Source organism: Apodemus sylvaticus, chromosome 2 (assembly GCF_947179515.1).
Source record: "Apodemus sylvaticus chromosome 2, mApoSyl1.1, whole genome shotgun sequence".
Lineage (NCBI taxonomy): Eukaryota > Metazoa > Chordata > Mammalia > Rodentia > Muridae > Apodemus > Apodemus sylvaticus.
In genome coordinates, this window is record NC_067473.1 from 145,179,537 (window position 1) to 145,202,101 (window position 22,565).

The 22,565-nt window shown below is 51.8% G+C and overlaps 2 protein-coding genes across 5 annotated transcripts; both read left to right on the forward strand.

Moving 5' to 3' along the window:
* The first annotated feature begins 288 nt into the window (after positions 1–288).
* Positions 289–12,624, forward strand: Il17rc (interleukin 17 receptor C). 2 transcript variants are annotated; one of them, XM_052174548.1, is made up of 18 exons: positions 289–607; positions 894–915; positions 1,054–1,206; positions 1,449–1,511; positions 1,600–1,709; positions 3,523–3,634; positions 3,923–3,967; positions 5,885–6,024; positions 6,195–6,254; positions 8,055–8,109; positions 8,178–8,359; positions 8,432–8,482; positions 9,294–9,339; positions 9,492–9,613; positions 9,920–9,979; positions 10,551–10,602; positions 11,723–11,818; positions 11,937–12,624. In XM_052174548.1, the coding sequence occupies exons 1-18, from the start codon at positions 503–505 to the stop codon at positions 12,527–12,529; spliced, it is 2,067 nt and encodes a 688-aa protein (XP_052030508.1). In that variant the 5' UTR covers positions 289–502; the 3' UTR covers positions 12,530–12,624. The 2 variants fall into 2 exon arrangements, with proteins under 2 accessions (XP_052030508.1, XP_052030509.1); XM_052174549.1 differs by lacking the exon at positions 3,923–3,967.
* A 154-nt stretch (positions 12,625–12,778) lies between these two features.
* Positions 12,779–22,084, forward strand: Creld1 (cysteine rich with EGF like domains 1). 3 transcript variants are annotated; one of them, XM_052174553.1, is made up of 11 exons: positions 12,779–13,088; positions 13,256–13,488; positions 13,916–13,998; positions 17,831–17,941; positions 18,220–18,311; positions 19,222–19,398; positions 19,482–19,577; positions 20,588–20,671; positions 20,820–20,915; positions 21,076–21,210; positions 21,633–22,084. In XM_052174553.1, exons 2-11 carry the CDS (start codon positions 13,318–13,320, stop codon positions 21,845–21,847), a joined length of 1,260 nt encoding a protein of 419 aa, XP_052030513.1. In that variant the 5' UTR covers positions 12,779–13,088; positions 13,256–13,317; the 3' UTR covers positions 21,848–22,084. The 3 variants fall into 3 exon arrangements, with proteins under 3 accessions (XP_052030513.1, XP_052030514.1, XP_052030515.1); XM_052174554.1 differs by having other exon boundaries at positions 12,779–13,488; XM_052174555.1 differs by lacking the exon at positions 19,222–19,398 and having other exon boundaries at positions 12,780–13,088.
* The last annotated feature ends 481 nt before the right edge of the window (positions 22,085–22,565 follow it).

Here is a 22,565-nt window from a genome sequence, read left to right on the forward strand (position 1 = left end):
TTAGGATCCCAGGGTCATACAGGAAGTGGAAACACCCAGGATGCCACAAGCCTGGGGTCTTCCCGATCGGATCGATCAGATCGATCAGAACCTTTGTTTTTTGGTGAGATCCAGGGTGGGAGCTCCTTTACTCAGTAGTGACACCAGCAGTGCCGCCTTCCCAGGGCTCCTCCCGGCCAGGTGGCTGCCAAGAAGGAGGAGGAGGAAAGGCCACCACCCAGGCCCAAAGCTGCTGCCTCCTAAGCCTGGAGTTGGTGGGAGGGACGGGACAGGGCGGGGCGGGAACAGCCACTGCCTGCTGGGAGCCAAAGCGAAAGCACTCCTGCTGAAACTGGGCCGGGAGTCCAGGCTCACCCGAGTGGGAAGCATGGCTGGAGAGGAATTCTAACCCTTCTTCTCTCCCTGGGACACGGGGCTGATTGTCAGCAGGGGTGAGGGGGCTGCCCCCCCAAGGGGGGGCAGGACGGGGCCTCAGACCTGGGTGCTGTCTGGCACCTGGAAGATGCCTGTGTCCTGGTTCCTGCTGTCCTTGGCACTGGGCCGAAGCCCTGTGGTCGTTTCTCTGGAGAGACTCATGGAGCCTCAGGACACTGCACGCTGCTCTCTAGTGAGTCTGGGACTTTAGGAGGCTGGGAAGGGCTCAGAGTTCAGTCTCTGCCTCATCACAGCCCCAGTCTGGCTCTTGTCACTGCCTCGATCGGAACTGCCCTGTCTGGTCTGTCTGGTGCTGATGGAGGAAGAGAAGATGGAAAGGGGACAAGCATTAGTCTTGTCTTCAGGGAAGGGCTTAGGATAGGGAGCCCCAGAAGGAAATGGGCTGGGGATAGGGGGCTGTCAAGCAAGGAAAGGCGCTTAAATTTGAGGGTGTGAACTGACCCTTCCTTTCTTCCCAGGGCCTCTCCTGCCACCTCTGGGGTAAGTATTGCTCCTTTAAAAGAATGACTTCCAGGACAGCTGAAGGGAAGCAACTGTTTGCTCTCAGCCTGAAAGGCCCAGCTCCCCCTGCCCTCTGGAGGTATCAGAAACCCACCCCCCATCCCCCTTCACACCCAGATGGTGACGTGCTCTGCCTGCCAGGAAGCATCGAGTCTGCCCCAGGCCCTGTGCTAGTGCCTACCGGCCTGCAGACGGAGCTGGTACTGAGGTGTCCACAGGAGACAGACTGCGCCCTCTGTGTCCGTGTGGTTGTGCACTTGGCCGTGCATGGTGAGTGAGGGAGCCGGTGACTGAGTTCACGTGAACGCATGAGCCTGCCTGGGGAAGGCATGAGGACTGCAGACTCTGGGGACATCTGCAATGTTTAAGAGACTGGTCCAGGTACCCCCAGGCCAGCTGCTCTCCCCAGACCTCTGCTTATCAGCTTGGTATCTTTGCAAGGGCATCTAAGCCGGACCCAGCCCAGAGCAGGTGCCTGACTTGGGTTCTGCTCTCTCTTCTGCTTCTCACAGGGCACTGGGAAGAGCCTGAAGGGGCGGGAACGTCTGACTCAGAACTCCAGGAGCCTAGGAACGGTGAGGAGCCAGCTGGCCCAACTGCTGCTCCTAGGCAGGGTCTTGCCTATGGCCTGTGGCCTGGCTGACCCTTGTCTCTTGCTCACAGCCTCTCTCCAGGCCCAGGTGGTGCTCTCCTTCCATGCCTACCCCACTGCCCGCTGTGCCCTGCTGGAGGTCCAGGTGCCTGCTGACCTGGTGCAGCCTGGTCAGTCCGTGGTATGTCAAGTGCTCCTCCTGAGGAGAAGAGCCGCCTCCGGAATCCCAGATTCCCAAGACAAACTCGTGCCTTGTTTTCTTTAAGTCTTGGGTCTGATCTGAGCAGTGAGCCCTCTTGGCTTTTTGTGGTGGCTTCTCTGTCTATAAAATGGGGATAAGGACACTCCTGACTCACATGTGACTTGGTAAGAAGTCACTAAGCAGTTTTCTGGGACAGTCTTTTTTCATATCCTTACCACCAGCAAATAAGGCTTCCAAGTACGTCCATCTTTGACAATGCTTGGCATTTAAAATTTTCAATTTTAGCCATTCTGCTATACATGTTATGGTTTATACCCTTTTCCTTTTTACCTTAAGGGTCCTGGTGATGGCACTCAGTATGTCAGGCTTGGTGGCAAACACTTTACCTACTAAGCATCTGGGCAGTTCAGTGCTAGTGTTTTTGTTGTTGGTTTGTGTGTGTGCATGGGGGGGGGGCAGAGGCATGCCGGGGAAGAACCAAAGGTTTTGTATATGCTAAGCAACCGTTTGCCACTGAGCTAATTGCTTTTATTAGACAGAATCTTGCTGGGTAGTTCGCCTCAGCCTCCTGAATGCTAACACTGCAGGTCTGTGCCGCTAAATTTGGTGTTAATTACAGCTTTAATTTCTATACCCCTGGGGACTGACAGACACTTTTTATACATGCTGTCTTAGTTAGGACTTTACTACTGTGAACAGACACCATAACCAAAGCAGGTCTTATAAAGGACAACATTTTTTTTTTTTTGATTTGGTTTTTCGAGACAGGGTTTCTTTGTGTGTAGCCCCTGGCTGTCCTGGAACTCACTCTGTAGTGAGTTGGCCTCAAACTCAGAAATCCGCCTGCCTCTGCCTCCCAGAGTGCTGGGATTACAGGCGTGCACCACCACGCCCGGCTAAAGGACAACATTTAATCGGGGCTGGCTTACAGGTTCAGAGGTTCAGTCCATTATTGTCAAGGCAGGAATATGGCAGCATCCAGGCAGGCATGGTGCAGGAGGAGCTGAGAGTTCTACATCTTCATCTGAAGGCTGCTATGAGGAGACTCACTTCCAGGCAGCTAGGGTGAGGGTCTTAAAGACCACGCCCACTCCAACAAGGCCACACCCATTACAACAGGGCCACACCTTCTAATAGTGCCACTCCCTGGGCAGAGCATATATAAACCATCACACATGCTTATTGGCTATTTATAACTTCCCTCATGAAATGTCCTTTGAAACTTTTGGTGACTATAAAATAAGAACAAAGACCTGGGAATGTAGCTCAGTGGTAGAGTTCTTGCCTAACATGCTCAAGGCCTTGGGTTAGATTCCCAGCAAACACACACACACACAGACACACACACAAACACACACATACCACACACACACACACAAACACACACACACACAAACACACACATACCACACACACAATTTTTTTAGTTTGCCTAATTTACTTCACAAAGCAGCCATGGGTACAACTAAAGTGCGCCTGTGGGGAATGCCCCATGCTTGCATTGGAGTTTCTAATAAGCTTCCCTCTGGTTGAGTGGCCTATGACAGCAGGTGTACAAGCAACTCAGCCTGGTTAATCCTAGGCCTGCCAATACAGCTATAGGACATACTTGCTTTAGAATTGGGGGCCTGTTCAAAAGATGGAAACTATAGTGATAGATCTCAAGGTAGATAGCATGAATGCAGTCATTGGCTGGATTGGGGTCAGTAGGTGAACAGAGTGGTCTGCTCACATGAGCAGACCTGGATTCTGAGTCCTCCACCTCCAGTCATCTACCACCCTCTCCTCATAGGGTTCTGCAGTATTTGACTGTTTTGAGGCTGGTCTTGGGGCTGAGGTACGAATCTGGTCCTACACAAAGCCCAGGTACCAGAAAGAGCTCAACCTCACACAGCAGCTGCCTGGTAAGTCACCCCAAAGGCCTGGTTCCCCGGTCTGTTGTCCTTTTGGCCACCCCCCCCCCCATCTTTCTGGTCCCATCATTTCAGGCAGGGATCTGAGCTGGCACCCTGGTTAGTCAGTTTCTTGTGCTTCTAGTTCCTGGGATAGGCGCTCTGTGCCCTGTGTAAGCGTGGGTGGTCTTCGGCAGACAGGCAGTCAGTCCCTCTCAGTATCCCCCCACGGGTTGGATTGCTCCCCTTCTTTCCTTGGTCCCCATTCCCACTGGAAGTTTTTCTGTGATCTCTCCCCAGACTGCAGGGGTCTGGAAGTCCGGGACAGCATCCAGAGCTGCTGGGGTAGGGGCTAGGGACAGTGGGCTGGGTGGAGGGAAGTGCGGGGTCTGGAGTTTACACGATTGGCTGCTTGGGCTTGACATCAGCTCAGGGCTGAAAGGTTCTGAAAGTCGCAGGACATGTTCTGTTCATTTGCTTGATCCACATAAGCTGCAGTAATTACGTCATCTACGCCAGGCAGCGGAAATACAAGTGCTCTTCAATACCAGGAACATCTAGTGGCCCAAAGCACTGTTAAGATTCTGGTGCCTTTCCTGATAGATCAGAGTGGAAATACTATTAAACCTGCAATAGGAACCAAAAAAGAGAAGATTTTGATGTTACTTTTGTTTTGTATTTTCTTTTAAAGAAAACTTCTCATGCATATATAGCATATATAAAAAGTTATAAGTGCAATGTTTGTTTTTTTTGTTTTGTTTTGTTTTTGTTTTTGTTTTTTTCAAGACAGGGCTTCTCTGTATAGCCTTGGCTATCCTGGAACTCACTCTGTAGACCAGGCTGGCCACGAACTCAGAAATTCGCCTGTCTCTGCCTCCCAAGTGCTGGAATTAAAGGTGTGTGCCCCCACCACCTGGCAATTTTGTTTTGCTTTGTTTTGTTTTGTTTTGTTTTGTTTGAGACAGGGTCTCACTGTGTAGCTCTGGCACTATAAAGACCATGTTGTTCTCATACTCACACAGACCCACCTGCCTCTGCCTTCCAAGGACTGGGATTGAATGTGCGCCCTCTGTCCAGCAAAGTGCACTGGGTTTAATGTCTAGTTCCGTGAATCAATTGTGCAGCTAGGTTGTTTTTGTCTTGTCTTGTTGTTTTGGTTTTGACAGGCTCTTGCTATGTTGTCCATGCTGGGCTCGAACTTGCAATCTTCCTGCCTCAGCTTCCCAAGTAGCCAGGGCTGCAGGTGTGCTTTGCCACATCTGGCTCAGTCATGTTAGTGTTTAATGACTTCTACAGCTAGCACAAGGTGAAGACGCAAATTGTGCAGAGGTTTTAAACTGTTAAGTAGTCTTTCTTCTCTTCAACTCCATTTCCTTTTTGGCCTTCCTCTTGGGCACTCCGTACAGATCACTAGACACCACAGCTTTGGAAACACACACCAGGCATCTCATCCTGTCACTCAGTGGTGATTGCCTTCCTTATTCAACAACAACTGAGTAATTACTCCATACCAGATATAGTTATAGACTAGAAGTAAATTGATAAGCAAACCTGATAAGTTTCTTTGTGGAAATGGGAGTTGGGATTAGAGGGAAGATCCAGTAAGCCTCTGGGGATGTAGAATATGCAGTATATTAAGATGGTGATGAGTTATGAAGAAACTTCAAGAGAGAGGGATGAAAAGGTTCAGAGTTCCAGTAATGAGACGGGCTCACTGTAATGAAGGATATGAAGGAGGAGCCAGGTATTTGAGAGACAGAGTTCCAAAGGAAGAGAACAGGCTGTGCAAAGGCCCTGGGGCAGGAGTAAGGTCAAGTGTGCATAAGGAATGTGAAGGCACCTCGTGTGTTTGCAGCAAACAGAGGTACTAACTCATTAGGTTTGAGAGGTCTCAGAAGCTAGCCAGGTTAAGGTTGGTTGTGCAAGCTGTTGTAAAGACTTGCTTATACTGGGATTACCACGTGGGGGCATAAGGGGAGTCTAGAGAAAGTGTTTTGCATTAAGGAGGTACCAGGATTCTACTGGCCGCAGAAGAAGAGGAGCTGTCCCCAAGATGTGAGCTGGAGCCTCTATGGGCTTGGCTCTGGGCTTGTGGAGGTGGGGATACAGTCTGTCCTCCAAGGGCTTCCTAGTCCAAACCCTTCCAAGGGTTTGATGGCATCTCTAATGAGGCAGTTGGTGAGTATGGCCCAGGGTGAGCTGTGTAGAGGGGATGAAGGGAGTCTGAACTTCCCTGTCTCTCTCTCTGCTTTTTTCTACTAGCCCTGCCCTGGCTCAATGTGTCTGCAGATGGTGACAATGTTCTCCTGATACTGGACGTCTCTGAGGAGCAGGAATTTGGCTTCTTACTGTACTTGGACCGGGTCCAGGGTCCTCTCAAATCCTTGTGGTACAAAAACCTGGTGAGGGTTCTCCTCTAAGTCCATGCTCACCCAGTGCTGATGCTCATGCTAAGGACGTAGGCAAACTGTCAAAGGGGACACACCCAAAGCAGAGGACATTGGCAGGGGAGGGTCTGTCTGCCTGCTCCCTCTTCCTTAGCTTCTCTTACCTCACTCTGCTCTTCCCACAGACTGGACCGCAGAACATTACTTTAAACCACACAGACCTGGTCCCCTGCCTCTGCATTCAGGTAGGAGCAGAATTCAACTGCACATGGGAGACGGGCTAGGGAGGCACAGAGGGATGGCCTCAGATCTTCTGGGGCCACTGTCCCCCATACTCTGAAGTAGAGGGCATGGCCCCTTTGGGTGTCTGTCTGTCTGTCTGTCTGTCTGTCTCATTGCTCTTGCTGTCCTGTGCCTTCTGCTTATGTGCCTGGAATCCTCCTCCTGGTACTCCACCCACAGGCCTGCTCCCTGTGGCTCATGGCCCACCCAGGTGTCGCTTCCCCTGCTCCTCTGTTCCCTCTTTGTGTTCCTGGGAAGGGTAGGACGCGTGCTCTAGATGGAAAGGAGTTTCAGTCCTTGCCATTTACTAGCTGTATGACCTTGGATGAGACACTGCTCTCTGAGCCTGCTTCTTATCTGTAACCTGGATAAACTGTACCACTACAAGGCTGTTGTAAGGAAGGGTGCCACAGCTAGGTTTAATATGGTGACAGCAGCCGCTCCCTCTGATTGCATATTAAACTAGTCATCGAGTCCCAATCACTTGACCTCTGGCGTTAGAGCCCCTCAACCCTTTCTCTTCTCTCCATCTTCAGTTCCTTTGGGGCCTCTCTAATTCCTCCTTTGGGCTGTCATTAACCTCCACCTCCTCCTTCCCTCCCCAGTGCCTTCCTGTCTCCCCCCCTCACACACACACACACACACACACACACACACACACACACACTGAACCTTTCCCAGTAGCCTTTTTTTAAGTTCTCCTTTATGAGGAGCTTGCTGTATCCAACCCAGCTGCTCACCAAGCTCACCCACCCTGCCTTTGCTCTGCCGGTTCCCACCGCCTCGTCCATGTAACCAAATCTTCCAGGCTCACATCACCTCTTTCCCAAAGCTTCTCCAGTATCCTGGCCTTTCCTGTTGCGAACCCACCTTGTCTTTCTGGCTTTTCTTCTGCACGTGCCACTGCCTCTAACCTTTGGCTTCTCATTTTGTGTGTGTGTGTTCCTACGATGCTCTGTGAATACTTGGAAGGGGGTAACTGACTGACATTTACATATTTCACCCTTACCAAGCCTGTGACTTCTTTGAAGGAAAGTAAAGCATATCTCACTCAAACATGGTAACTTTGCCAGAGCCCTGGACAGAGCCTGGCACACAGTGGGTGCGAATTTGTGACTGCATAGACGATTGAACAAATCCCTAGTGGTGAGACACATGGCACATGTTCAGGAAATCTTTGCTGTGATCAACTCATGCCCACTACTCTCAAACATTTGATGAACAAATTGATATATTTTCTCATGGCATAGGTCTAAGCACATGGTAGGTGCTCTTAAAAAAATCCAGCATGGTATTTGATACATAGTAGATATTCACAAAATATTTGCAAAATGACTCAAAATTAATCATCTAAGGCTCCTTGTATATCCCATACTGCTAACACACATAGTATGCACTCATTAACAGTTGAGTAAAAAGCCAGGTGTCATGGTGCATGCTTTTAATCTCTGGATTCAGGTGAATCTCTGTGAGTTCCAACCAGACAGGGTTATACAGTGAGACTCTGTGTCAAAAACAAACAAACAAAATAAAACAACCACAAAAAAAAAAAACAACCAAAAACAATACCCCCCAAAGGTTGAGAGAAGATGTATATTTCAGTGTTTGCAGAGAAAAGCCATATTCCCTTCTCTAGTACTCTGTAAGGAGTGAGTGCCTGGTGAGCGCTTATGAAGCCTGCCACAGTGGACGTCCTAGTCCCCAGCAGAGGGTCTGTCACATGCTCATGGTGACCTAGTAGAGCCGTCTTTTCTCTTTCCCAGGTGTGGCCTCTGGAGCCAGACTCCGTGAGGACCAGCTTCTGCCCCTTCCGGAAAGGTGAGCCAATCTCCTAAGGTGGGGCTGTGGGAAGGTGGATGACGAGTGACCCTGGCCCTCTGCTGCAGATTCCCGCGCACACAGGAACCTTTGGCACATTGCCAGGCTGCGGGTGCTGTCCCCAGGGAGATGGCAGCTAGATGCGCCTTGTTCTCTGCTGGCCAACGTGGCACTGTGCTGGCAGGCACCGGACCAGAGTCCCTGCCAGCCACTTGTGCCACCAATGCTCCAGGAGAACGTCACTGTGAATGTAAGTGAGGTCAAAGGTTGGAGAGTGTGCGTGGGACCCTTCATGACCTCACTCATTCTCTGTCTTCCACAGAAGCCACAAGAGTTCCTGTCGGTGAGAGACCACCCCAACCTCTGTGTCCAGGTCAGAATGGTGACGACAAAGCACTGGGCTGAGGGTTGGGGCCCTGTACCGGTTCTCCACACGTGTTCCTTGGAACTGTGCACCCAGACACACTCATCATACATGGACACATTAATAATAAAAATTGGAACATTTTTAAATTAAAAAACAAAAGCATTCATTCAAGAGTTAGCTGGGCATGGAGGCTCATGCCTATATCCCTAGCACTCGGGAGGCTGAGGCAGGAGGATATGTGGTTCCCCTGAGCTTGAGGCCACTTGGACTGAGCTATCAGTGAGTACCAGGCCAGCCTAGGCTACAGCATGACACTGTTTCAAACAAATATTGAATACCTACTATGTGCCAGCCACTTTGAGATTGATCTGTCAGTGAACAAAGCAGCAAATGTCCCTCTCCTCACAGAACCTACTCCTCGTGAAGGAAGGCGAACAGGGTGTGTTAAGGAAGCAGGTTAAGGTGAAGTCACGTGCTATGGTAAAAGCTGAAAGAATGGAGGCTGTGATTTTCAGTGGGCGACTGGGTGAGGGTGCGAGTCTCCTCTCTGAGGTGTCAGATGTGGAGGAAACACATGTTTTAAGTGCTTAAGACAGCTGTAAGGTTGTAAGTTCCGTCAGCACAGGCGTCCTCCCAAAGCTTGGTGTGAGAGATGGGTGACTCCTAATCCTGCAGCCTGAACGCAGCTCTGCCTAACCTCAGGTCCAGAGTGCAGAGCCGGCCTGAGGCTTCCTCTCACCTGCACCCTCCCCACTGGACTTCCCGGCCCTGGCTCTTGCTTTTCCTAGCGCTCCTAACTCTGGCTCCTTCTAAGCAGGTGAGCAGCTGGGAGAAGGTTCAGCTGCAAGCGTGCTTGTGGGCTGGTGAGTGGGGCTGGAGGGTGGCCGGGACAGGGCCACTGCAAAGGGGTAGACTGTGGAGGAGCTGGCTCCTGGGGGTAAAGGTCAGGGAGTGGGAGGAAGGCGGGTGGCCACGCCCTTGTGGGCTTACTGAAGTGGCCTCTCCCTCCTCCCAGACTCCTTGGGGCCCTTCAAGGATGATATGCTGTTAGTGGAGATGAAAACCGGCCTAAACAACACATCAGTCTGCGCTCTGGAACCCAGTGGCTGTACACCACTGCCCAGTATGGCCTCCACGGTGAGGACCAAGGAACTGTTCTCCAGATGCTTCCAGCCTCATCTCAAGCATGGCTTCATGTTCTTACTTCCATTCCCAGTCACTATATCCACCTTACCTTATTCTGAAATTCTCTGCCAAGCCCAGTATTGCTGTCTGGAATACAGTGAGTGAGTGAGTGTGTGTGTGTGTGAGTGTGTGCGCGTGTGTGCGCGTGCATGCATCTTCCTAAGTCTCTTAGCGCCTCTTGGCAAACAGTTCTGCCCTACTGCAGCACCTTACATGCTGCCCCAGGTGACAGCTCCTCCCCCTCCTTTGACTTGGCAGAGAGCCGCTCGCCTTGGAGAGCAGTTGCTGCAAGACTTCCGGTCACACCAGTGTATGCAGGTGAGTTGGTGACAGAGCTTGCTGTGGTGCCCACATGTGTCTGCTTGTATGTCTAGTCTGGGCAGGTAAAGGGTGGGATACATTATTCCTGTTCCTCGGGTGCACTCTGACTAGAGCCCAGTTAAATCACACACACACACACACACACACACACACACACACACACACACACACACACAGTCAGTGCTAGGCTCTAGAAAGTGCTGTGAGGAAGAGTCTTCCAAGGCCCCATTTGGCACAGAGGGCAGCTTGGGCAGCTTGGGCAAAACAGAGGTATTTGCAGGAGCCTGCTCTGGGCACGGAAAAGCCTCATAGCTGAGGCTAGGAATTTGAATAAGCTGGCCAGAAATTATTAGCTGTTGAAGATCAAGAAGGGGATTGTGGCCGGGCGGTGGTGGCGCACGCCTGTAATCCCAGCACTCTGGGAGGCAGAGGCAGAGGCAGGCGGATTTCTGAGTTCGAGGCCAGCCTGGTCTACAGAGGGAGTTCCAGGACAGCCAGGGCTACACAGAGAAACCCTGTCTCGAAAAACCAAAAAAAAAAAGGGGGGGACTGTGGTTGTGTCTTGCAGCTGTGGAATGACACTAACCTGGGATCACTGTGGGCCTGCCCCATGGACAAGTGTGAGTATGAGGGAACTGCCCTTCCCGCGTGCCAGCAGCTGATTCTGACAGGGACCACAGCACTGAGGCAACATATGTGATGCTTTGCCAGGCTCAAAGAAGTCACAGCAGCATTCCTTTAGCCATTGAAAAACCACAGAGAGGGAGAAAGATGGTCCAGCTGGTAAAGGCGTTTGCCACCAAATCTGAAAACCCTGAGTTCCCTGGGGCCCACATGAACTGACTCTCTTGAGTTGTCCTCTGACCTCCACACAAGTTCTATGGCATGTGTGCCCCTCAAGGGTGGGGTAGTGGGGAGGGACAGGGGTAAAAACACACTTTCAGGGATCCCAGAATCACTAAAAAGACAGAACCTGCCCACAATAACAGAAATCTAAAAGGACATAGCCAGTATGAGCTGTCGAACGTTTCCAAGTGTGATCTTACGGTAATGGTTACGGCTGTATGGATAGTTACGGCTGTATGGAAGCACTGAGCAGTCGTAAGGGGTTCAGTGCAGTGATGGAGCACCGCAGCCCGGCCCTGGTCTAGATGCGATGAAGGCTCCAGGTCCCAGCACAGTGTGAAGTCTGAGCTGGTTGAAAGGAGTCAAGATGCATTTGTAAGACTGTGGAGTGCATTTTTGAGAGTTTTCAAAGCTGTCGGTGTGGCTAGAGGGTCTTGGGAAGAAGATGGGAGGCCCACTAGGGTGTAGGAGTGCATGTCCCCGGCAATACCAGCTTCCTCCAGGGCTAGGATAAACCTACTTTAAACAGATCTTGGTGGCTCCCCATAGAGTGAATGGACTGAAGGCAGGAAGATAGGAGCTATTGCAGTCTTGCAAGGCAGCAAAATTAAGGGCCTGAAACCCTAGGCTAAAGGGGCAATATCAGCTGACATCTGAACACTTACAAGGCCTGGCACTGTTAAGTGTTTTATGTGTAACCCTCTGCACTTGATTCTGTTATCCATATTTACAGGCATGAAAACTGAGGTAGGTCACACAGACACATGGGCTCTGACACATGTGACTTTGGGGCAGCTCACTTTATGTCTATAGACTCACTTTCCCTCCTCTGTAAGGTGGCGTGAAGGGCATACAGTTTCTAACTAGTCCATTATTTTCTCTTGTCTATTTCAGACATCCACAGGCGCTGGGTCCTAGCTTGGCTGGCCTGCCTACTCTTGGCTGCGGCGCTTTTCTTCTTCCTCCTTCTAAAAAATGACCGCAGGAAAGGTCAGTGCTTCCCTGTCTCGGTTTCCCAAAGACAGCTTCAAACGGTGGCGGGGAGCCTCCATTGGGTGGAGGGAAGGCAAGTCGGGATTCACCCTCACATGCTCCACTATTCCTGTAGCGGCCCCTGGCGCCCGCACCGCTCTGCTCCTCCACTCTGCCGACGGAGCGGGCTACGAACGTCTGGTGGGCGCGCTGGCGTCTGCGTTGAGCCAGATACCACTGCGCGTGGCCGTGGACCTGTGGAGCCGCCGCGAGCTGAGTGCGCACGGAGCCCTGGCCTGGTTCCACCAGCAGCGGCGCCGGACCCTACAGGAGGACGGCGTGGTTATCCTTCTCTTCTCTCCCGGGACCGTAGCGCAGTGTCAGCAGTGGCTGCAGCTCCAGACGGTGGAGCCCGGGCCACATGACGCCCTCGCCGCCTGGATCAGCTGCGTGCTACCCGATTTCCTGCAAGGCCGGGCGGCCGGCCGCTACGTCGGGGTCTACTTCGACGGGCTGCTGCACCCAGACACAGTGCCCGCCCCGTTCCGCGTCGCGCCGCTCTTCTCCCTGCCCTCGCAGCTGCCGGCCTTCCTGGATGCACTGCAGGGAGGCTGCTCCCGGTCCCCGGGGCGACCCGCGGACAGAGTGGACCGAGTAGCCCAGGCGCTGCTGTCCGCTCTGGACAGCTGCGAGGAACGGAACCTGGGACCCTGCCCTGCACTCGAATAAAAGCCGATACAGTATTTCTAACCGAGCAGCCCTCGCGTATCTGTTCTGAGGATCCGCTAGCAGAGCCTTTCACCCCGCGGCCCTTTAAAGCCCGGACAGGTGCAGCCCGGAGCCGCTTCTGGTTGGTTAGTGTAGAGTGACGCAATGGCACATGGCTTTTCATCATTGGCTGAAAGAAGGTCCCGCCCTCCGGACTGCGGCGTTGGAGCTTGGTGTGCTTTTTACGAAGGCAGAGGCGTTGGGGGAGACTCGGCCCACAGCGCCCGGAGCGGGGGCGGGGACTTTTTTTTCTCCTCCTCTACGGTCTAGCAGGGTTTGGATCCTCCCAGTCCTGTTCCAGGCCGTGCCTCTGTCTCCTAAAGAGGCTCTGAACTTGACCCCTTCTCTTCATATCCGGATCCGGGCTCCTCCCCCAGGACCGCCCATCCGCCTTTCTCTCGGAATATTTTGGGATCTAACCCGCTCCCTCTAATTCTGGCCCCTAATAACTCACGGAGACCCTTAAACAATGGGCTGACGCCTATTCTTTTGCCAGCGATCCCGGCCACCTCCCCCTACGGTAACGGAGAAATAATTTCTCTGCTGGAATTGTAGATTAGGCTCTTTTCCCCCTTCCAGCGCCTCTGCTTCCAGTACCCCAGTTTATCCTCATTTTGTAATTACGTGGGTCTGGGGCTCTGAGCCCCAAGGCACTTCAGAACCGAGTCCTCGCTTTCCTCCTTACAGCCTGGCTTCTCCGTTGAACTCTCCCCCCGCCCTCTATCTGCACGTCCCCAGCCTGGGAAAAGATGGCCCCACAACCCCCAAGGGGCCTGGTCCCATCTCTGCTCTGGTGCTTGAGCCTGTTTCTGAGCCTCCCAGGACCCGTCTGGCTCCAACCCTCTCCTCCCCATTCTTCTCCCCGAGCTGAGCCCCATCCTTGTCACACCTGCCGAGCACTGGTGGACAGCTTCAACAAGGTGGGTGCACTAATAGCCTCGGGGGAGGGGCCCATTATCGGAGAGCAGGGAGCTCTCTATGCAAATCCTCATGGTTTCTAGTCCCAGTGTGGGTTTTTTTTTTTGCTTTAACTGTATGACCTTTGAGTAAGGTGCTTCTCAGTGCCTCAGTTTCCTAGTCAATAACATAAAATAATGAAATAATAGAATGTTAGGTCGGGTGTGGTGGGACACTCCTTTAGTCCCAGCACTGGGGAGGCAGAGGCAGATGGATCACTTGAGTTCGAAGCCAGCCTGGTCTACAGAGCAAATTCCAGGACAGCCAAGACTACACAAAGAAAGCTAGTTTCAAAAACAACAAACAACAACAAAACAAACAAACAAACAAAAACCAAAATGAATGTGTCCAGCTTAGTACTTAGATATTCCTAATTTTTTCCATATCCAGGGCCTGGAGAGAACTATCCGTGACAACTTCGGTGGTGGAAACACCGCCTGGGAGGAAGAGAAGTTGTCCAAATACAAAGACAGGTAAGAAGGCGGTGTGGGTATATACCACAACTCTGTGTTTCCGTTGATGGTTGGAAAGGATTCTCTGTGGAAACATTTCGCGCACCAGATCCTGACCATTTACAGAACAGCAGATGAGGAAGGCAAACCCAATCTTCGTGAAACTTGCTTTTTAGTAGAGTAGACACAAACAGTACACACTACCTGTCGGGTGAAGAATGAACAAGAATGCGGGTAGAGCACAGGTGGGTGGGAGGTGCCCGGGATGGCCCATTGGCACAGTAGCAGGGCTGATCTTATGTTTCTCCCAAAGGTGGTTGGAAGAGAGTGAGCAGAAAGCTATAAAGAGGAGTTTAGATGTCCTGAATGGGATGCCGGAGAGGGCACTGGGTTTCCTAGAACTGGAGTTACAGGAATTGGGAGCTACTTTGTCCGTGGTGGGAACTCAATAATTGCTGAGCCATCTCTCCAGCCTCTGGTCTTAAGTGAAGAGATCACTCACACTCACAAAGTACAGAAAGTCAGGGCAGCGTGGAGGGATTGGGGAGGGCAGCTGGGGTAGGGGAGGGGCTTCTTTAGGTATAAAGGCGGCACGGACTAGCAAGACATCCAGTGGTGCATACAGTGAGACCTAGTTGAAATCTGAGCATACTTTGGAGATCATCATTGACATGATAGATTCCTTATAGGGCACGAGAGAGAATACTACCGATACCCAGCAACTGGGTGAGGTGTTCAGGTGTTTTCTGACTGCAGAGAGGCTGTGGGCAGGGCTGAGGTGAGGCCAGGCCAGGCCTTTGGACATGGTGGGGTCAGATGTGCCCTGGACACCCAGGTAGCTTCCATCTCATTCCGGAACTCAAGGGAGAGGTAAGCCTAGCGACACAGACTGAAGAGGCCCTCCAGCTTGTGAAGGTGACCTTGAAGGAGGGGCTATGAAGAGTCAGTCAGACTGCTGGTGGGGTCTTGCTGTTTCCATGATTGCTAGAGATCTTATGTTTCTCCCAAAGGTGGTTGGAACAGAGTGAGCAGAGCTGTTCTCTGGGTGCTACAGCTCCCTTACCTGGTCCTTGGTACTGTGGTAACGGGTTGGATGATGGTTCCCACCAGGGAGGAAAGCTTATTTTTCTGTAACTCCGGCCCTCAGTTTCCTCATCTAAGAAGGCAATAGTGCCAAGAGTACTTCTGCTATAAAATGATTTCTGGGTTCTTCTGTCTTTCCTTTTAAAAGTTTTATTCTATTACATATTTTTTCCACTTTTGATACTAGGCCTTACTATATGTCATGACTGGCCTTGAACTCACAGAGATCTGCCTCTCTTTGCCTCCGCAGTGCTGGGACTAAAAGTGTGCACTACCACACTTGGTGCTTCTTAATGCTGTGTGTGTGTGTGTCTGTGAGAGATTGTGTACACATGTGTGCTGTGTGTGTGATCGTGTGATTGTGTACACATGAGCACAGCTTTCTGGAGTCACTTCTTCCCACTGCTTGGACCTTAGGGATCGAGCTCAGGATCTCAGGCCCCATCTTGGTATGAGTGCCTGTATCTCCTGAGCCATCTTAGTGATCCCCAATTTCTTCTTTCTTTTCTCCTCTTTTTTGTTTTGTTTTGCTAAATTAGCTCTAGTGTTCTACTGTGCCAGACCATTTTAAATACATGATATGTTACATCATGTTAATTTTTAATATTTTTAATTCTTTTATTTTTTTGAGATTGTAGTATAATTAAACTTCTTTTTATGTTATACATTCGTATGTGTGTATACATGTTTGTGTATGTGCAGGTGCTCGTGTATACATATGCTCACAGTGTGTTGACTCCAAGACTATTTCCATTGATTCATTTTGTAGCCCTGGCTGTCCTGGAACTCATTCTGTACACCAGACTGGCCTCAAACTCAGAGCTGTGCCTGCCTCTATCTCCTGAGTGCTGGGACTAAATGGGCGTGGCCACCATGCCTGGCTGTCCCACCTTAGTTCTCTCCCAGAACCTGGAGCTCAGCAACTTGGTTACTCTGCAGGACTGGAGACCGGGATCTGCCTGTCTCTGACACTGCCTGGATCGCCCCCCACCCCCCACACACACACCCAGGGCTAGAGGGAGGGACACGGTAAGGCTACATTTGGCTCTTACATGGGTGCTGGGAGTCTGAGCACAGGGCTTCATGCTTGCATGGGAGTCACTTTACCGAGTGGGTTATCTCAGACCCCACATCATATTTTATGTAATAAAAATACTCTGGTTTTGAGATATGATCTCATCCAGCTTGCTATGACCTTGAACTCTTAATCTTCCTGTCTATATTTCCCAAGTGATGAGATTACAGGTATGAACAACCACATTTGTTTATACATTACTTTTTTTTTTTTTTTTTTTGGTTTTTGTTTTTGTTTTGTTTTTCAAGTCAGGGTTTCTCTGTGTAGCCCTGGCTGTCCTGGAACTCACTCTGTAAACCAGGCTGGCGTCGAACTCAGAAATCCGCCTGCCTCTGCCTCCCAAGTGCTGGGATTAAAGGCGTGCCATGCACCACCTCGCCCAGCTATATATTACTTTCTTAAATTGTAAAATACACATAAAAGAACGTAACAGGCTGGGAATGTAGACGAGTTGCAAAGTGTTTCTTTCACATGCACAGTACCCTGACCACCTTCCCTAGCACCTAAAAAACCAGGCATGGTGGTGCACATCTGTAATTCTAGTACTTGAGAGGCAGAAGCAGGAGGTTAAAGTTGTACCCAGCGACATAGCACTGGCCCCTAACTCAGTGATCCTCCTGCCTCAGCCTCCAGAATGCTGGGATTACAGATACATGCCACCACTTTGGCTTTAAAACATATTCACCACTCAAAAAGAAATCGTATCCCCATTCCGCAGTTCTTCCCCATCTCTCCTGCCCAAAGCTCCTGGCAGCTCCAGTTGAGCAGCTGTTGTCGAGCAGAGGCCTGTGTGGGCTATCTCAGCGCGTGGGCATCCTGCGGCTTGCGGCCTTCTATGTCTGGCTTCTGTCACTTAGCGTAGTGTCTCCCCAGCTCATCCCTATTGTGTGGTCTGGGCGGGACATTGCTTCACTCCTTTTACGGCTGAATAATTTCCCATTGAATGGAGGTCCTGCATTTTCTTTCCTTGGTTAATGGACAGTTGAGTTGTTGTCTGCCTTTTGCTCGTGATGATCTTTGCTGCTGTGAGCATTTGTGTACACAGTTTGAACACCTGTTTTCCATTTGTTTTGCGTACGGTGCCCGGGAGAGGAATTGCTGAGTCATGGTGGCTCCTTTTAGCTGATTGCGCCATCTCGCATGCCCACTTGCAGTGCAGAAGGGATTCCGGTTTTTCTACATCCTTGCCAGCGCTTGATAGATCATATATTTGCAGGAGGTGTGGGGGATCCTCTTCCGACCTCTGAACTACCCCTTCCAGCCCCATGGTGTAATTTCAGTCCTGTCTCCTCAGCATGGCTTTCCCAGGTCAGGTGCAGGAACTGAGGGCACAGGACTCACCTGCAGAGGTGTTAACTGTTTGTACTTGACAAAAGGAAAAAAACCAGAAGTGTGCCCACCATGGTGGTGCACAGTGGGATGTAGCGGCAGGAGAGTGCTAGGCCATCCTGGGTGACTTAGTGAGAACCTGATTATGACCGAGGGGACAGAGGTGAGAAACAAGGCTTCATGGCTTCCCCAAATCCCACATCTAGCTTCTGACCTAGGTTTGTGATTCACAGAGCCAATAGCCTGCCCGTTATTAATGCTCTGTGGTTCCTTCCTCGATACTGTCTTACATGAGGAGAGGTGGAAAGCGATCTGAGGAACCAGTGGGCGGACCGGGTTCTTATCACCCCTGTCCTCTCTGCTCAGTGAGACCCGCCTGGTGGAGGTGCTGGAGGGCGTGTGCAGCAAGTCAGACTTCGAGTGCCACCGCCTGCTCGAGCTGAGTGAGGAACTGGTGGAGGCCTGGTGGTTTCACAGGTGAGGGGTTGGGGTTACAGATCGAACAAGAAAAGGTTGCACAGTAGCCTAGTTCAGAGCCTTCCAAATCTAGATCCTGAGGACTTGCCCCGGGTACCAGGCCCACACTCTGGGCAGGATACTCCTCTGCCCAAAGGGCCTTGGTCATGGGGTTCCTGGGACGTATGGCCAGGTGGAGCTGAGCTCCAGAGTCAGGGAGAGCAGGAGTAGGCAGCCACTCCCACACTGTCTGCACCCCTGCCTTTCGGCCCTTCAGCCTCTCTGCTCCTCACTCACAGGCAGCGAGAAGCCCCGGACCTCTTCCAGTGGCTCTGTTCTGATTCCCTGAAGCTCTGCTGCCCCTCTGGCACCTTTGGCCCCTCCTGCCTGCGTGAGTCCTCTTGGGAGTGGGAGGGGACTGCTGAGGCCAGGCTGGGGGAGTGCAGCTTACCTTAACATCTCCAGACCACTGCTCTCCTCTGGCCTGGTGCACAGGCCTGGGTCAGACTGGGGGGGAAAAAGCACAGGGCTAGCCTGAGCCAGGTGCAGGGTGGCTGTAATTGTTATTAAATAAACGTTGCCTTCACCTCTGCCTCCTTCCTTCACATGTCTGGTCAGACTGGGGAGGGGCAGACACATGCCCTGAAACTCCCATTGTCTCTGTCCGCTTTCACAATACCTAGTCGAGAGCTGAACTTGGCACAGTCCTGTCCTAATTAATTTATGCCCAGGCTGTGAGCTTGTAATCATCCTGAGTTAGCATTCTGGGTGCTGGAATTGCAGGCACGTGCCACCATGCCAAGCTCCTGGCCCCCCTTAGAGCCATTTCTCCTGTAAACAATGTAAAGGGTTAGTTGCTGGGATGATGGATTTAGTCTTTAGAAAAGATGTGAAAGCACAGGCCTGTAATGCTAGTATTTAGGAGGCTGAGGCAGGAGGATTTTCAGTCTATTCAAAGAAATTCTCTGGACTTCCTTAAGATTATGTCTCAAGTACCATCAAATAGATACTTGTGTGTGTGTGTGTGTGTGTGTGTGTGTGTGAAGAATAACTGAGTTTGGGGCCAGCCTGGTCTGTATACCGAGTTCCAGACCAGCCTCTCTCAAAAAAGAAAAAGTAGGCAAGTGAAAATAAAATCTACCCAATTGTTTTTATAAAAGGCTATTTCATATAGCTTCTGTGTGAATAGTGAAATTAATTTTTCTTTTTAAAAATATTTAGGACCACATAGAAAATAGTCTCTTGGATGAAAAAGTTGTGTATAAGATATAAGATCTCACCCAACTGATATCTGCCCACAGCATGTCCTGGGGGCACAGAGAGGCCCTGCGGTGGCTACGGGCAGTGTGAAGGGGAAGGGACTCGAGGGGGCAGCGGGCACTGTGACTGCCAGCCCGGCTATGGGGGCGAGGCCTGTGGCCAGTGTGGCCTTGGCTATTTTGAGGCGGCGCGCAACAGCACCCATCTGGTATGTTCGGGTAGGTAGCCAGACGCTGTGGTGTGGGGCGGGGAGAGCCCAGATACCTGCCTGCCCATCCTTACACGTCTGCTTTCTACCCAGCGTGCTTTGGTCCTTGTGCCCGCTGCACAGGACCTGAGGAATCCCACTGTCTGCAGTGCAAGAAAGGCTGGGCCCTGCATCACCTCAAGTGTGTAGGTAAGGGGGCTTTATTCCTGTGATATATGTGCCTGTCCACAGCAGCACAGGCCATTCACATGGGACCCTCAGCCTGCCTGGAAGGCAGCAAGCTAGGCGTTTACAGAGCAGAGAGACCTGCGTGCAGGGGAGACTCGTGTCCACGCCACTCGTGTCCACGCCCAGCTCAGGCCAGGGCGCTGGAGTACCTGACAAGAGGCGCTTCTTTGGCCACGTCTTTTTTGTTTTGTTTTCTCTGTGTAGCCCTGGCTGGCCTGGAACTTGCTCTGCAGCCCTGGCTTGCCTCAAATTCAGGCATCCTGCTGCCTCTGCCTCCCTAGTGCTGGGATTAAAGGGGTGTGCCACCATGAGGAGCAAAACAAATCCTACAAAAACAAAGAAACAACAACAGAAATCTAGAGTGGGATTTAAAGTCTAGTAGTGAGATGACTCGGCAGTTAAAGGTGCTGCGGCGGCTGACGCCCGCCCAGAGGTCAGTCCCTGGGACACAAGCTGAAAGAGGAAACCAACCCCAGCAAGTTGTCCTCTGGTTTCCAGATGTGTGCTGGGGCGTGAGTCTACCCACACTCTTGCACATACATGCATGCAAATGATAAGTAAATCTTTGTTTTTTTCATAAAGAATGGCTAGAATTTAAAGCTAGGTATGGTAATGCCTGCTGAGGATTTAGCTCTTGGTGGTAGAGGAAGGAAGATTTAGAATTCAAGGTCATCTTTAGGGACAGTAGTTTCCGGCCAGCCTGGGTTGTATGAGACCTTGTCTCATAAGTTTAAAAAAAATGTTTTTAATATACATACACCCAGGGTGGTAAGTGGGAGCACATGCTTTTTAATCCCAGCATTTGGGAAGCAGAGGCAGGCAGATTTCTGAGTTCGAGGCCAGTCTGGTCTACAGAGTGAGTTCCAGGACAGCCAGGGTTATACAGAGAAACCCTGTCTCGGAAAAACAAAAACAAAACAAAAGCAAAACAAAAAATAAAGTGGCCCTCCTGACCTTTGCCCTCTCCACAGACATCGACGAGTGTGGTACAGAGCAAGCCACCTGCGGGGCCGACCAGTTCTGTGTGAACACGGAAGGATCCTACGAGTGCCGAGGTCAGTGCCGGCTGCTGCAGGGAGAGGCGGGAACGGAAGAGAGGGACGGGAGATGGGGCTCCGTGCCTTTTCCTCCATACTTCGGCCTTCTAAGGCTCCAGAGCCTGAGATCAGGGGGACCCCCTCACCTCTGCCCTCTCTTCTTCAGATTGTGCAAAGGCCTGCCTGGGCTGTATGGGAGCAGGGCCAGGGCGCTGCAAAAAATGCAGCCGTGGCTACCAGCAGGTGGGCTCCAAGTGCCTAGGTAAGTCTTCTGCCCACAGGGGCTGGAGTGTGGGAGAGGCAGGGGAAGGAAGGACGCACATTGGGACCATGGGAGTGAAGGCTGTGCCCGGGAGTGGGTGCTGTGCTGGGAGCCATGGCAGTCAGCACTCTGACACGTTCCCCTCCCCCTCCCCTGCCAGACGTGGATGAGTGTGAGACAGTGGTGTGTCCAGGAGAGAACGAGCAGTGTGAAAACACGGAGGGTAGCTACCGCTGTGTCTGTGCTGAAGGCTACAGACAGGAGGATGGCGTCTGCGTGAAGGAGCAGGTCCCAGGTAAGCAGGGTGGGAGGCGAGGCTGGTCCTTAGTGCAGACAAGCTCCTCCCCCAGGCCCCACCCCACTTCTACCCAGCCCCCAGAGAGGCTGCCCCAGACCCAGTCCCTGTGCGTTCTCAAGGTTGGCTTTCGGTAGCCTCACCTCCACGTAGAAAGAGAATTAGATTTGGCACCAAAACTCGACCTATCTAAGCCCATTTTCTGATGTTCACTGGGCCTGTCCTCTTCAAAGCTTTGAGCGGCCCCTTCAGCTCCCAGCGTCCTCCAAGCTTAGGGAGGTAGCCCCCCCCCGCTGCGCCCCCCCCCCCCCCGCAGAGGCTTTCTCAGTACTGAGTGCTGCTAGTGCTTGGTGAGCTAGGTGAGCCTGGGCGTTGTGGGCGGCTCCAGGAACCAGGCAGTGACAGACACGCCTCCTCTGCAGAGTCTGCAGGCTTCTTCGCGGAGATGACGGAGGATGAAATGGTGGTCCTGCAGCAGATGTTCTTTGGTGTGATCATCTGTGCACTGGCCACGCTTGCTGCTAAGGGTGACTTGGTGTTCACTGCCATCTTCATTGGAGCTGTGGCAGCCATGACGGGGTACTGGCTGTCAGAGCGGAGTGACCGTGTGCTGGAGGGCTTCATCAAGGGTAGATAATCCCTGCCACCACTTAACAGGATTTCCTCCCACCCAGGCTGCCCCTAGAGGTTATTTCTTTCTCCCGATGGATACCTGGGGCAGCATGGTTTCTCTTTGAGACTGGGGTCAACACCCTTTAACCTGCCTTACTGAGCAGCCCAGGACCCCAGTGGTGAAACAGGGCCTGAAGCTGATGCCACGAGATCCTTGCCTAGGAGACTGGCAGGCCTCACCGTGTTAATTCCAAGAGTCTCTCCCTAGGGAGGTTGCGGGTGGGTTTTGGCCCCTGCCCAGGATGAGAGGCGTCCCCTCAGGGGTGAACCCCCATAAGCCTCCTGCCAGGTGCATGCTGCCAGTTCCGTTCCTGTACTCACCGCCCACACCCCAGCCATCGACTTATTTATTCATCTCAGGAAATAAAGGACGGTCTTGGAAACTGGAAAAACTTCAGTCTTAATAATCCACCACTGCCACTTTCTGCAGCCCTGAGGAATCAGGGGCTGCAGTGATAGTGACGTGGTGGGAAGGGGCTGGAGAGACAGGCGGGTTGTTAGGAGCAGTTGCTGCCCTTGTGGAGAATCCAGATTCACTTCCGGCACCCATGCTGTGCCTCACAACCATCCAACCTCCAGTCCCAAGGGACTGGACTCAGTCTCCGACCTTGGGTATCAGGCACGCACGCGGTGTACATAGACATGCAGGCAAAACATTCATACACGTAAAATACATCTACAAA

Coding starts and splice junctions, on each gene's coding strand:
- Il17rc (XM_052174548.1), top strand. CDS start 503: ATGCCTGTGTCCTGGTTCCTGCTGTCCTTGGCACTGGGCCGAAGCCCT. Junction 1,710..3,522: donor TGCAGCCTGGTCAGTCCGTG/GTATGTCAAGTG, acceptor CTCTCCTCATAG/GGTTCTGCAGTATTTGACTG. Junction 8,110..8,177: donor CTTCTGCCCCTTCCGGAAAG/GTGAGCCAATCT, acceptor CCTCTGCTGCAG/ATTCCCGCGCACACAGGAAC.
- Creld1 (XM_052174554.1), top strand. CDS start 13,318: ATGGCCCCACAACCCCCAAGGGGCCTGGTCCCATCTCTGCTCTGGTGC. Junction 13,489..13,915: donor TGGTGGACAGCTTCAACAAG/GTGGGTGCACTA, acceptor TTCCATATCCAG/GGCCTGGAGAGAACTATCCG. Junction 20,916..21,075: donor GGTGGGCTCCAAGTGCCTAG/GTAAGTCTTCTG, acceptor CTCCCCTGCCAG/ACGTGGATGAGTGTGAGACA.